The sequence below is a fragment of the Genypterus blacodes genome, unplaced genomic scaffold (genome assembly GCF_046128005.1).
Source record: "Genypterus blacodes isolate CSIRO-AG114 ecotype Tasmania unplaced genomic scaffold, CSIRO-AGI_Gbla_v1 ptg000053l_1, whole genome shotgun sequence".
Lineage (NCBI taxonomy): Eukaryota > Metazoa > Chordata > Actinopteri > Ophidiiformes > Ophidiidae > Genypterus > Genypterus blacodes.
The window spans coordinates 2,002,980-2,017,909 of record NW_027466865.1 but is presented as its reverse complement, the minus strand read 5'-3'; the positions used below and the strand labels follow the sequence as shown (position 1 = coordinate 2,017,909).

General features: G+C 40.1%; 1 protein-coding gene across 2 annotated transcripts; it reads left to right on the top strand.

The window, feature by feature from the left end:
- Positions 1-3,920: 3,920 nt before the first annotated feature.
- On the top strand, positions 3,921-14,720 carry LOC143001450 (tetraspanin-15). 2 transcript variants are annotated; one of them, XM_076151071.1, is made up of 8 exons: positions 3,921-4,228; positions 8,196-8,381; positions 9,139-9,213; positions 9,354-9,449; positions 11,086-11,202; positions 11,953-12,003; positions 12,719-12,835; positions 13,557-14,720. In XM_076151071.1, exons 1-8 carry the CDS (start codon positions 4,142-4,144, stop codon positions 13,890-13,892), a joined length of 1,065 nt encoding a protein of 354 aa, XP_076007186.1. In that variant the 5' UTR covers positions 3,921-4,141; the 3' UTR covers positions 13,893-14,720. The 2 variants fall into 2 exon arrangements, with proteins under 2 accessions (XP_076007186.1, XP_076007187.1); XM_076151072.1 differs by lacking the exon at positions 9,139-9,213.
- Positions 14,721-14,930: the final 210 nt, after the last annotated feature.

Below are 14,930 nucleotides of genomic sequence, written 5' to 3'. Positions count from 1 at the left end.
AGTTAAAATGAATTGAGATGGCTTTAGAGAAGCAGTCATTACTATTTTGATTCCCACCCCCTCATGTTTCACCAATATCTGTAACGTAATGAGTTTACAGATTGATGCATTATTACTTTGTCTTTCTGAAAAGCTGAAACACATTACTGGGGGTTTCTATTAATATGAAAATAAATGGGTAGCTGCCACACAGCCATTTACAACAGCAAGAGACCTACTTTTGACAGTACAAACTAAGTGCTATGAATCCTCATCGACAAATTGAGAAAACGTGAGATGTTCAGCTTTTACTCATTATGTCTCACACAACATCAGTGAGCAGTAGAAGATCATTGATATTCTGGAATCGAATGATATTCATATGCAATTCAAGCTGTCCCTTATGATTTGAAAAGCAAATTAACATGTTACATGTCTTTGAATGCTCAATGAATGCTTTGAATGCTTTACTAGCAGTGCAAGTGAATCCGTTTTGCCAATCACAGTGGCACATGGTAAAAGTGAAGTCAGGAAAATGGCTCACTAAATGGGTAGTGAGCCAAAAACATAGATTCAGGGGTGCTAACTAAATGGAAAGTAGATTGTAAAAGTTGCTCCACATAAAATATGATTGTCATCTGAGCGGTGCAAAGTGTCAAGTAACAAAGTACAGCGAGAGTTACAGCAACAATTTCAGCTGTGTAATGATTTCTTTAAAAAATTATCCCCATCTGTTCAATGCAGTTATTGACCGTGTAGCCAGCACAAACTTGTTTGGAATACACAGTAAATATTCCACTAATAACACACTTCATCATATTACGCTTCACTTTAAACTATACTATCAATGCTTTCACTCAGATGAGGTCTTAAGACTGCATGGTCATTTAAGTTCCTGGTAACAAGCCAATTCTGAACAACAGAATCCTTGTTTTCTCTGCAGTCACTGATTTCTTGCTTCATCTCTGAATATGAAGCACTCCTCAGCTCACTTAGCTGTAAACTAACTTTCTTACTTCTTACAGAATTCTGACTTTCCAGTTCCCTGCTCTCTCTGTTCACTCTTGAGACGGAAACTCCTTTGCACTGCACTGCTTTCCCATCTGATTCGCAAAAATTGTTAATCAGAGCGTTACATAGCCTGCCCCTGTGGGGAATAATTGTAAGCAGGCAGAGAAATGAACAAGCTACTGAGCTCTTAAAGTAACCAAACAAAAAGGTTCCAACAAGGCACATAACAAAGACTAGTCTGGAGCAATAGGCTTCATGGTGGCCAAAATAAAAAACAATCTGATATTGTAATACCAAGTTTTATTTGCACAGAAAGTGCCAGATTGTTTTGCAAAATTATGGCTGCACATGTTTTATAAAGATGTCTGAAAAGATCAGGGGAGTGAAAAAGGGGAAAATATCAGTCAAGACATCAAGTATTAAAAGTTAAACCCATGCATTTAAGTCTCACCACAGCATCTCAGGCCATGAAATGTTTCCTTGTTAGCTCCCAAAAATGTCACCCTGCTTCATCCTCCTCGCTCTGCTTGCTCTCATTCACAGTTATTTTGAATGGGAGTTACAATTTTCCATTAATGCGTATATTCTTTACCCCTTTATTCAAAAAGGAAGTGATTTCAGTTTAAACATGGATGACGATCGTCCACAGAGCAGGGACGGAGGAGGGGCTTCAACACTTTAACAACCTGCCATGTGACAATCAATCAAAATGCAGGAAGTATTCAGAAAAGGATGAGGAGGATGCATGTTGATGGAAGGTGTAAATGCATAGTCTCTTTGTCATCTCATTATATAGATATCTTTGCAGATAATTGAGATTTAATCCATGTACAAGAAGCATTGGGTCACCTAATCACAATTCTCAAATATTGGAACAATCAGTATAAAATACAGCACATGACCAAAGGGGAAACTTTAAGCAATTCTTGATATAATTGTGAGTTATAAGAGAATATTTTGGCTGTGGGGATTGTTTTTGCTGACTGAATAAATGTAGAATATGACATACTGATTTTTTTTTTATCGTCAATTCATCTTATCACATCAGCATTCCTGTACCTGTACTCAATTAAATATATTACTTTCTCTATTCTACTTAGAAGCTGCTGCTGTCCTATTTGACTGCTTTTGTCAGTTCTCCCATCTTCAGCCAGCTACCCTCATCTACATCCCAGGCAAGGCAAAAATTAATCTTCAATAGATCAAATGTCACAAGGTAAGGGGTCATCACAGGGGTCACGTCGTGCAGAAGTGGGTTTTATGCTGATCAGGGTTTGTGTGCGACTGTGTGTGTGGTTGGGAGTGTGGAGAGCAGGATGAGCAGAGTAAGTGCTGGATTCAGATGACTTCACACAAGAAATGAGGTGCATTTCTGAATGTAGATTCAACTGAGTTTATGCAAACTGTCTTGCATCCTGACCAATGATCCAGTGGGATTGAGTACATGTGTGCTGGAATGGTGCAGTTTGGCAAACTTACTTGTGTGGATTTTAATAAGCTATGTGCCATTATTCATTCACCATTTCTTTTCCCACTTGTTCCTGTCATTCGCCACCGAACAGGCGGCACAGAAACATCTCGGAGGCGGCACAGAAACATCTTGGAGACATCGATGCTCTATCCCAAGGCAATAGATGACAATATTACAAGATATTGATCAAACTAATCCCTACAGATAAATTCTGTAGGGACAACCAAAATGAACCAGTGTCTAAATAAACTCTTGAACTTGAACTTGAACTTGAAGTAAATAAGGGTTGAAGGACACAAATAATTGAGTAACTCTTCCCTCTGGTGCACACAAATTCAAACACAAGTGCAAACCATTTATGATTATATAATTATATATCATATGCTTAGAATTATGCATTTATCTATTCTTAACAAATGCATAATTCTCCTCTCTATGCTTCTCTCTGCACAGCAACTAAGTAAAATGATTATGATGTAGCCTGCTGGGGCTGATAACAAAAACTAAAACAGGGCCATTATGGTTTGGACCTTTGTTGTGAGGGTGCAGCATACAGTGCAATGCATAGGATCACAGTTTAAATGGCGTGGTTTATGCCATATATTGTGTATTAATCCATAGCCACAAAAGCATTTTATACAGTGAATGAAATCCTCTCATCAGAAAAGGGTGTGGGCTACCTAGTCACAATGAATATCACATTTAGGGAATGTACAGTTACACATGATAGTTTACATCTCTATCACTTCCCACTGAAAATAATTGATTCACCATAAAATGTTGGTGAAAATCTAGAGCTGACCACTGACCATCTGCATAGGAGCACCACAAGGATGCATGTGCTCCCTGTTAACTTCTAGATAATGGATGCAGTTCCATTGGCCCTGCTGTTAACCTCTCCAGTTTGTAGATGGACCAATACTGATCTGTCTGATCCAGGATGGTGATGAATCCGCCCACAGGCAGGAAGTGACAAAGCTGAATGAATAAAAGTATGATGGGATTTAAAATGGTTGTGGTGTGGATTTGAATAGAGTGAAAACTATGATGTATTTGGAGGAAGGCTTTGGGAATTACAGCAGTCCTTGACATGATGGGATCATAATATGGCAATAACATAAAAACAACAAACAGTAGTAACAATAGTGCTGTAAAACAGGAAAGACTGTCAGGCTAAGTGTAAAGTCCTTGTCTAATATGTTTGGTTTACTGCACCTGTCTCTATTCTCTAATTAGGTTGTTTGAAACAGAAGATGCACCCTGACAGATTACTTGCTTTATTCAAGTACATAATCAATACAAAGTAATAATCCTGATTTACGTTTGTGAAAATACCAGAATGTAATACACTGACTCATCTCACATTCCATCGCTAGATCCTTCATTACGCAATGCAAAGCGGAATACATCGATTAAGATATTAGAAAAGTAAATCTCCAATAGTGCTCTGGCCCTTTAAGGATGTAGTCAAAACAAAGCATGCACTGACCGGCCGCACGGAAGTTGGTTCGGTTTCGGGTTCTGTAGTATGTGAGAAATGAAAGCTGCTATATATTTGAAATTCAGTTAGCCCTCGCAAACGCTTTCTCCATTTCATTTCCTTCATTTTATTATACATCTGTGTTGTTTTTGACAGCGCCTAGGCTAGCTAGCTTCCTAGCTTAGCCCCGTTTAGCAGTCATGCCGTCTTACTCTGAACTGAGGAAAACCAACCACTTCTACTATTTCATCAAATTTACCTTAAATGTCTACTCAATGCTCTTCTCGGTAAGTCATTGCCACTTTTAATCACAACGTCATTTGCTGTGTGTTATGCAGGTCGCTTTAGCTTCAATTCTAATTGCGTTTGACGGTAGCCACCCCATAGTCCCATTGATAGACCGACCCAAACTTCATTCAAAATACCTGTAATTTATAATTATTTAAAAGGACGGACTACTAGCGTTAACACTTTAGGTGTAACATGTTTTTCTGTGATCCAATGTATAATTCGGCATAGACACAACCCACCGGCCGGGACCCCATTTATTAAAAATTCAAACAGAAGTGATTTTATTTGAACCCATGTGAGAGTCCATCAGGCTAGGATGGTCGAGTGAAGAAGCACAAATATGCGTTTTAGATAATGGGAGTCCGGTTCTGCTTTATGAACGGGGGAACGTTCTAGAAAACAACTGCAGCTCAGGCAGTATATTTTAATGTATGTGCATTTACAATCGTGTTTTCTATCATTGTTGACCAATTCGAAATGTCATTTAGTGTAGGATCTGTCGGTAGTTGTGAATGGCAGTAGAACACCCGAGCTACCAGTGTTCGCTGATGGAGACATCACTCAGCATTTAGATAATGAAGCGTTTATTAAATGAAAACATCGTGCATTTTTCTTATGTTTTATTTATTGAGCATTTTGCTGCCTCTGCCATTGTGACAATAGATAGCGCTCCATGATTCTCAGCGGCACTGTGGTGCAGGGCGTGGGATCCAGTTAAAGGGAGATGCCGTGGATAAATTGTTTCGCCGACAGAAACACTTGCGGGCCTAAAGGCGCTGTTCAGTTGGGCACTCAACCAATGAGAGAAATGCAACAGTGAACATGTTTGAATACGTCGTACAGACAATAAATCCTTTTGTTTTTTAATGTTTCACAACGTTCAGGTTATGCTGATTGAACTCGTTTAATAATATTTCATATAATGTAGTTATTCTAACGAGTAAACATATATACATATAATTGAATCTAGTGTGTTTTTGCACAGAGACAACATGATGCCAAACTAGATTTAGTGGATAAATATTGAATAAATCTGAATCTGATTTTTACATCAGCAAATACACACCTGATAGAACATTTTGGGCCTAAAAGTGAGCCAACAGCACACTTTTTAAGTTGAATTTTCTTACCACTAACTACAGTTCCCTCAATTCAATACAAGTTAACATGTAGCTAAATAAGCAGTTTGAAGAAAGAAAGATCACTTGAGTCACTTGGTATCTTCTCTGTTTCCCTCACTCACACTCTATTCGTCATTATGACCCATTTACATCCAAGTTGACAGATTGAATTAACTTTGTTTTTAGCTGGAGATTTTGCCGTTATTAAGTAGATTGGTACCTACATGTCTCCCTCTACACTGAGGAGGTAGCAGTGCACCTGATCAGAGGCCTGTACTACGAAAGATTTGGGGGTTCAGGTTAGTTCAGGTTCAAGTCAGATTTTTCGATGTCACCAAGCTGACTCACTTCTGATGGCACTCTGTCACCACAGTAACTTATGCTCCACAGCAATTCTGGTCCAGAGCAGCATTTGTTGGAGCTCAGTTGGGCTAAAACATAGAGCACCGTCTCTTTACCAATCACCTTGTTTGGAGAATAGTGTCACTGTTTGTGCAGGATCCCCTTGATGCACCATTAGATCTCCCTCTATAGGCGATATTCTTTACCAGTGCTACAGATTATTGGCAGAAAGCAGACAGTATTAATGTACTGTATGTCTCTCTCTCTCTCTCTGCATGTTATGTACTTTTGTAATGCAGTTTAACTGGTATTCTGAGGACAGCTTGGAGTAAAGCTACAGGTGTCTCCTGAACTGAGTCTGATACCTGTCCTTAATGGAGGTTTCACATAGCAGTACAGACATTTAGCAGCTGTTAAGGAAATCCTGTAAACACCCCCCTAGACACAAAGGTAGCCATTGTGTTGTGTTAATAAGTATCTTAGCAATTCCAGGCTTTGGTGTTTTTTCAGAATGATATCTGATCAATTTCCACCAAGGTCTGCCTACTGATTTTAGGCTTCACTACTGCAGCAGAGAAGTTAAATAGGGTGGATTTTGAGCATTGGAACCAAGCCAAATGCATCTTCTATTGCTTTATGGGGGTTGTTAACAGTAAATGGACCTGAAGTAGATGGACCCCACTCACTCTTAAGTAGATTGCCTCTGATTCCAATTGAAAATCGATAGCAAAGAAGCTAAATCTGTTTAATTTCTTTTCTCTTTTTGCAGCAGTTGCTTCATTTGAATTTAAAGAGTTGTGGGACACTGTCTATTTTGACACATCCGTCAATGTGTACTCAGTCAGTGTCTGGATACCAAAGCGTAGGGTAACTGTTCTCATTCACCCTTGACGTGTAATATACGCAATGCCATACACTGTGAGCCATAGTGATCCTGCAAAATGCCACACATGCGTCATTGGGGCTGTCAGCAGGGCTTAGTTTGGTTCTGCTCATACTTGTAAAGGTGTTGCGTTCTGGACTATTCTTTAAAATTGTAGTTATGAAAGGATACAGATTATATTTGGTGGAGTGTCACCGTTTGCTTGTTATGCACGGATCAGTGAGTATCTATCATATTTCTATGTCTTTTCTGCTTGGCGCCCATGTGCTAAAATGTGGTCACTGAAAGTACATGAACCCAATTTGTGGTCATTTGTTTGCAGTAAAAGCTGATGATTATATGGTCTTGTTAGCCAGACCCGTGCAGAGAGTGTTTCCATAATGTGTTGTTTGGTTCAAAGCTCAGATGAATCAGCTCACTCTCGTTGTGATGTGACTTGATTCAATTAGCAAAACAACAAAATCTCATTATTTTAGGCATGCGTTTATTTATTTCTTGGCCATTACGTAATAACAAGCAGTACTGTGCTATAATGTGTGGACTTAATAGAATGTTCTTTGGAGAGCTATCTGATTTTTATCCAGGTATAACAAAAGGTGGTTTATTTTACAAATAACAGGTCCATGCTATATGTGTAACCAAAAATATGTCCAAATCAAATAAACAGTTAGTGGTCTTAACTCAACAAAACTCAACTCACAGTGGCAAAACTTAAATTAACTTAACATCACGTGCACACTGCTACATATTGATGTCCTAAAATAGTTACAAAACAAACTAAACATTGACTGTCCAGTTGTGTACTTTGATGGCTCACACTGGTAGTTTTGTCAAACATCCAATCAGGCATTGCAGAGTTAACCAACATTATACACTGAATCATTTCTGAATATAAATCATAATCATAATAACTACTTGTCAATACTCTTGCAGCTCAGACTGTTGTTGTTTAGAAGCCATGATGAACCGACAAGCTTACAGCTACTCAACACATAAATCTATAAATGCTGTAGTGTTAACAAGTATTGACTTACAAAGTCCCTTAGTGGGAACCCTCCTTCCTCTGTGTCTCATTGAAAAGCCCAGGACATCTCTAGAATGCTCAACTGTATCTTCTGCCGTTCCATAATCACCCCCTTCCTGATGTTACTGTAGTTTCCTGGTGGTTAAACTTACTTATAGACAACAGTGGCATCATCAAACTAAGCAAAGATACAACAACGATGCAATGATGTCATAACATCTCCAGAGTGCCCAGCAATGAGTTATGGTGTCCCAGAGTCCCCCACCGTTTCCAGCCTTTCCGCTGTTCCTTTGATTTGGTTGGTGGTTAGTTGGGTCCCTCTACAAACGTCTCTGTACCCGTGGTTTCCTCCTCAATGACAGGAGTTCTGATGCTCTGCAAGCTAACTTGGCTTTGAAAGAAGTACTGATCAGTGCACGGCCCCCTTTCTCTGCTGCATCAATCACCTTTTCCTTCCTTGGTGTCCTTCAAACAGTAGTAGTAGTAGAAGTATGCATACAGTGAATAAAGTAAATGCATTATGATAATACTGTGGAAAAACTTGACACTATTGTCAAGGCTTCCATTCCAGTGAATTCTCTTTCTCTCCCCAGCTGATGGGCCTGTGTGTGCTGTGCGTGGGTGTATATGCTGAAGTGGAAAGGCAGAAGAATCGAACCCTGGAGGGACTCTTCCTTGCTCCTGCTGTAGTGCTCATCCTGCTGGGCTTGGTGATGTTCACTGTGTCCATGGTGGGCATGGTTGGATCCCTCAGGGACAACAAGACCCTGCTGCACATGGTAAGACACATGGTTGACAGGAAGAGATAATGTGTAGCGTGTCTTCTTCTTTTTTACCATGCAGCACTGCTGTCTCTTCCTCTCTCTCTCTCTCTCCCTCTCTCTCGCTCTCTTGTGTGTGCTTGCGTCCGGGTGGATGTGTGTGCGTGTCAGAGAGATAAGAGTAGTAGTAATTCTAGAATCCATATTTTAGAACTGAGACAATGTTTTCATAATGAAGAAGAAGCACATACAACATTTAAAGATAATCACAAGATACATTTTTCTCAAATGCCAGAGAACAAATGTTAACTCTGCTAGTAACACAGGGAGAGAACCTCAGAGAGCAAACAGGATGTCATGAACGAATTGTTGTTGGCAGCATCGTCTTATTAGTTTTAACTAAATAGCCTGAATTACACAGGAGGCCAGAGTTGTGATTAAAAAGGAAGGAGAGGCAGTTAGTAATAGGCTTGCTTGGTCTTGATGAAGTGGATGAGGAGCTCAGGAGGAAACAAACACATTTATTCAATCTAAAATGCAAGATCAATCAGTCAGAAGAGTACAATCCAGTGAAATAGGAGGAGAAGGAGAGGCTTTCCTGTTCAACGTTACAGGGGGAATGGGATAGGGCCTATGGACCGGCATCTTGGAAGTTGGTTAGGAATTCAGTAGTAGTAGTAGCAGGGTCAGTAGTTTGGCTGCATTGGTGTATTACTGCTAAATATCATCCAGTGGATTGCTAAAATGTTTGTCTGCTATGTTTCTCCTTCCACAGTTCCTCTGTGTTCTCTGTGTGTTGCTGCTTCTCCAAGCAATCGCCCTTATTACTGCGCTCATCTTTGAAAAAAAGGTAAATGCCATCACTGCGGTCTAGATCGATACCTGCATCTCCATATACTTCTTTACTGCTGTCTTTCCGTTTGTCGTCATCTTTGTCACGACTCAATAACTTCTCTCCTCTGACCTGTGTCGTCTCTTCCTTTCATCTAGACGTCCTCATTGTTTCAGAGCAGTATACGAGAGGGAATCAAACACTACTATGATGACCTGGACTTCAAAAACATCCTAGACTACGTGCAACGAAAGGTACTTTGAATGTTTGGGGGTATATCAGGGATTTGTTGTTATGTGAGTCTAACAATTGTCCTAAACGATAACATATTGATGTCACTGTACAAATGATGGTAAGACCTGATGTCGTCACGAGAAGATGCAGGGATCACAACAACAACATCACTCCTAGTCAGTCAGTTGGACATACAGCTTACAATTTGTTTTGATTTCAAAAACTAGTGATTTTGTTTTAAAAATAGAAAACTACCACTATTAGATTATATAGAAAATAACTGTACTGGAGTGTCTCTGTGGCTCCATGTTTTTGGGGCTTTTACTGCCCTCATCACTGCATTTTAAATGCTTGCAAGCGTGAGCCGGCCTTCTTTAACAATTCATGGATATATGCTCTGATGCCCCTTTATTCCTTTTACCCTTTATTCAACAGTATTCTCAAGAAGCTCCCATCATATTTTTCCCTCTCATTTACACGCCACTAAGTATTAAACTGCACCGTTGCTTTTGAACTCGTTCCTCTCGTTGGTACCCAGAGTGCATACAGACCTCGAATTGCAGTAGCGAAGCCCCTAAAAATGTACAACCGGGTGCCACCTTAAATAGTTTGACACAAAAAGCCACGGGTGCATTTGGTGCAATTGCTTCTGTGTGTGTTTTGATGCTTGACACATCTATTTTTTGTCTGAACGCTTCTGTTTGGAGCCTTGGAGCTTGGGCTTGTCCTTGCTACTGATTTCGCTCTTTTGAAAAATAGATTTTGATCTCATGTGGCCATCCTGGTGAAATGAATATCTAAAATATATATACGGTCGAGTTAAACATGCTATGGTTATGTGATGACCCGACCATCGCTCATTAAGGGAAATGACACCAGAGCTGAAACGCGTTGGACTCACAGTTTAAACTCTTTCTCTGTCGAGCTCCGTGATGATTTGTTCGACATTAAATCCTGATTCCTGCGCTCCCAGAAAATGTATTTGAAATATTCCACATTTGTGAGTGCTTGATCTTGCAGGTCACCTTATATCTCAGCTTGTGTCCGTTTTGAAGTTTCCTTGCTTTTTTTCTCCACCATTTCAACTATCCTGCTTAATCTGCCGTCCACTTTCCTCTCGCACACCGCTCTAGGGTGGTTGGCTACGGTCCCGTGGACCTTTAACTTCCTGATTAGCAGTCGTACCATGACCTTGCTTGGCAATTATTTTCTTCCTTATCCACTCAAACAACTCTCTTCTTTTCTCCCTCCTGTCCATGTTCAGTGTGGTGCACGCAGTGATACCAAACACAGGGTGAAAGTTTCTCCAAATGATTATAAGATTATTAATAAGAGAGTATTACTTATTTTCTTATATGGTCTCTAATTGTGAAATATTTAATTTGCATTGCCAGTGTCTCTTATTGATGCAATAACAGGATAGGGTCCATGTTGCCTTAGAAATAGTGCCAGCTTGGACTTTTAAATTATAGTCTTTATTTTCTGCTGTTATAAGCACCTGTTTTCTGCATCGGCACATGTTTGCTGTACAAGATGGATATAGGAGAAGCTGCACGTCTCCAGGTATAGCCTTATCTGGGTCTGGAGGGTAAATGAGGTGAGTGAGAGACTTAAAGGGCTTATCTTCTAACTGTCTGATCCATCTTTATTCCCCAGTTTTCCTGTTGCGGGGGGGATGAGTATAAGGACTGGTCAGTCAACCAGTACCACTTCTGCAACGGCACCGGTCCACTGGCCTGTGGGGTTCCATACACCTGTTGTCTTCCCCAAAAGGTAAGAGCAGCTAGCAAGACAGTCAACCACAATACAAACAGGCATTTAGATGGAGTCCCGGAAAACAGCAGTAACTAAGACCGGTACTTCACATTCCTGCATGGAAATATCAGCCATGAAATAAAGTTCAGGGAAAATGGAAGTAAAACACTAACATTCCATGCAGTAAGCTCTTTCCACATCTTATCAAGTCCTCATGGGGCTTGAACTTGTTTTGATCCATATTTGGATGCATCTGCTGGATCATATGGACTTTGCGTGGTAGACCTGTGTGTCCATTGGAGTGTGCACTAAGCAGATTAAATAGATTGATTAACCTTCTGTATGGGGCTTTATTGTGAGTATCTGGTTCGTCTTCCAAACCAGACTTAGCTCCATAGGTGTGTGAAAACACCTCTAGTGATCTCCTACTTTATATAACCAATGAAACTTATATCTGCTTAAAAGGTAATAATTGATTGACTTCGGCAGTCGATTCTCTTTTTAACTGTTGTCCCTGGTGGACCACCTCCACCCTATAAATGCTTCAAATGAATCCTGCTCATCAGAACACACAGCCACACACACATGCAGATAACAAAGGCCGAGCCCTGGCTGGGTTTTTAGGTGTTATCAGTTCCAACCTGTCAGTGCTGCAGCCATTTATTTGATAACACTCGGGTTCACACCTCCTTGCTCTCACATACGGTATGTCCCTGTGGAACTTTGTGTGGTCATGTTGGCACAGTTAAAATTGTCTCTTTGCCACAGACAGGAGAGGTCATCAACACTTTCTGTGGTTACAACACTCTGGGCCAACAGGTAAGACAAATGATTGTAAAGGACTACTTCATATAGATTTGCTTCATGCCACAGCTTCATTCATTATGTATCGTTGATTAGACCTGTGTCATGTGTCTGCAATGGTGTATGAATGAGTAGCATGTGATAAATAGCTCAAAAATGAATATTTAATATTACTGACAGCATGTGTTATGTGGTAGTCGTATGAATACAATAACAAATTAATTCAGCCATTCCATCGTCTCACAGAATAAAATATTTTGTTGCTTTGCACAAATGGAAAAGCAGGATGAATGAAGCCGGAAATATCTTAGTTTCATGCTCTTTGAGAGCAAAGTTCATCACCCTGAAGTTAAACTATATCAACATTAGTGAAGGTGATGAGACACTAGTTACATTTACATTTAGTCATTTAGCTTTTATCCAAAGCGATGTGCAACATGAGAGAGAACAACAACCTTATATTATAAGTGGTGTACCAAATGAAAACAGGTTTTTGGTGTAGTTTTCCAGCAGATTGTATGATTCCATTTCAGCCATCTAATCACTGTTTTTATAGTAGCGTCAAAGTAAATCAGCTCCATTTGCAAATGCCTCAATTTTTGAGCTCTCGCTGTTTAACAGGGACTTTCATAGCTTCACCTCCACAACTTGCTAGTTTTTAGGAATGGAGAATATTTGAATATAAAATAGTAACCTTCCTCCTCTTGTCTTCCTTCGGCCTGTGTATCAGCGTGAAACCCTGCATGAGCTGATCCATGTGCGAGGCTGCATCCATGCAGTCAACCTCTGGATGAGTGACAACATTGGATTAACCATTGCACTCTGCTGTGCCATTGGGCTGCCACAGGTAATTGGAAATGCGAGCCACAAACCTGCAGAAACAGTATAAACACCTTTCAGACGTACACTCATCTTCTCAAAGATTTTGAAAAGTAATTTGCATTTTTATTTGCACCCTACACCACTGTCTGAAGAATGATTTAGTGTTTTATAACCTGCATAAAGACACATTCAGTCTGTGATTATTAGTGTTGTCACATTTTTCTTTTCCAACCCGGCCCCACTGTAACACATAAAGTAATGAGTCCAAAGCAGATGAACAGCTTATTTTACAATCAAGCAGTGCTGCTCCAGATTCGGCTTTATTTTAAATAATGCACATTCATTTCAATATTTGTAATCAGTATTGTCATTATGTGCACATGTATAATGATGGTTTGAGTTTAACCTTGTAAAGATGATAGTCCAATGAGAGCAGCAGCTGTATAAAAAGTTTAATTGAAGTACTATTCTTGTCTCTCGTAATCAACTACTGTGTGTGCACATTCACATGGGATAAACTGTTGCAGTGTACTCGTCACCCATCTCTTGATCTTTGGAGATTTTGTTCTGCATTACACTTCTTTAAATGGGCTTTAATACTGGAATGATTAGAGTTTTCACTAAAATCTCATTGGTATTAGTTCCTGGCCAGCTGACCCATATGACTCCAACCTTTAGACTTCTAGTAAAGAGTATATAACGAGTAGAGAGTATTTTTCTGAGTATGGCTCCATGTGTTCCTGCAGCTGCTGGGCATCATCCTGAGCTGTGTCTTTTGGAACCTGCTGGTGGACATGAGTGAGTCTGCTGACATGGTGGACTTCAAGCTGAAGAAGTTTGGGTTTGAGTACAACGAGTTGGACCTGGCCGGCGCCGGCTGGTGTATGTGCCTGCCGAGGGATGGCGGCTACCTGCCCGTTCCCGCCGCAGAGCCCGAACTTGACCCCATTGACGTTCACCTGCAGAAGCTCAAGAAGCAGCAGCCTCGCACGCACGCTCAGCTCAGAGAAATGCAGCAGTCCAGATCAGCCACTGGGCTGGACGAGGTTGACGTTGGGCGGAAGCAGAAAAGGGAACACTAATATGTATTTTTTACTTTACTTTCCTTGCCTTTCTTTTTGCCTTTTGTTGTTGTAATCATCGCATTCGTTTTGTTGCACTTGTCAGTCATTGGATCAAAAGACTTTGGTGAGCTAAAGGTGTCAAAGGTGCTTTGTCACTTTGTCAAAGAATTTGGGGTAATCATGTACCTTGTTTACAGCAAAATTCTAGTAACAACATGCAACTTTGGCTTTTTAAAATAAAGTTTTGTTTCAGATTTTTTAAGATTTATTGGCGTATCATATTTTATTTAATTTATTAAGCTTTTGAAATTGAGCTGTATTTCACGTGCTGAAGCTTACCTCAGGCTGTTTTGAGAGCAGCCCAGTAGTCAGAGGACAGTGTGTGTACTATTTGGTGTATAAATTTCTGGTAGCTTGAAATGAAGTTTTTTCGTGTCTGAGAAATTAGGAATAGCCAAGTATGTCTTGCGTGTGGCGTCTGTGACGGATGTAAAAGTGTATGATTTCTTTTTATTATGACCTCAGTCTCTTTGATTTTGTGCAATCAGTGTAAATTCAATCATGGGATGCATGTTTTGTACTGTATATGACAAATAATTGATTTACATGTTGGTTCTCTCATCGGGGTGGGAAGGGGGGGGGGCAGTCTATTCTGTTTTTAAACAACACTTTTTTATTCTTTCCAGCTTTTAAAGAAACAACTAAAAGGATTCCTCCATGACTACTAATCCAGCTACGATTTGAGAGTTTTTGTACCTGAGTTGTGCACTGTTTAGAGCTTCCCCCTAGCTCCTGCCTTGTATCAGCACTACTGTTCTTGTCAATAAAGCTCAATTTGTCTACTGATTTCTATGCTGAGCTTTCTATTTGTATATAAACATCCTGTAAATACGGTGAGTCATGGAGGAGGCTCAGTAATCTTTTGGGTTTGTTTTGTAGTGAAGCATACAGCGGTGTTAGAAAGCAGAGGTTCAGTCACAGTTCATGGCTCCACCAGCAGGATAATGACCCTCAACCATACCTCAAAAAGCACCAAGAGTGGATGTGAAGAACACA

Coding starts and splice junctions, on each gene's coding strand:
- LOC143001450 (XM_076151071.1), top strand. CDS start 4,142: ATGCCGTCTTACTCTGAACTGAGGAAAACCAACCACTTCTACTATTTC. Junction 9,214..9,353: donor CGCTCATCTTTGAAAAAAAG/GTAAATGCCATC, acceptor CCTTTCATCTAG/ACGTCCTCATTGTTTCAGAG. Junction 12,004..12,718: donor ACAACACTCTGGGCCAACAG/GTAAGACAAATG, acceptor CCTGTGTATCAG/CGTGAAACCCTGCATGAGCT.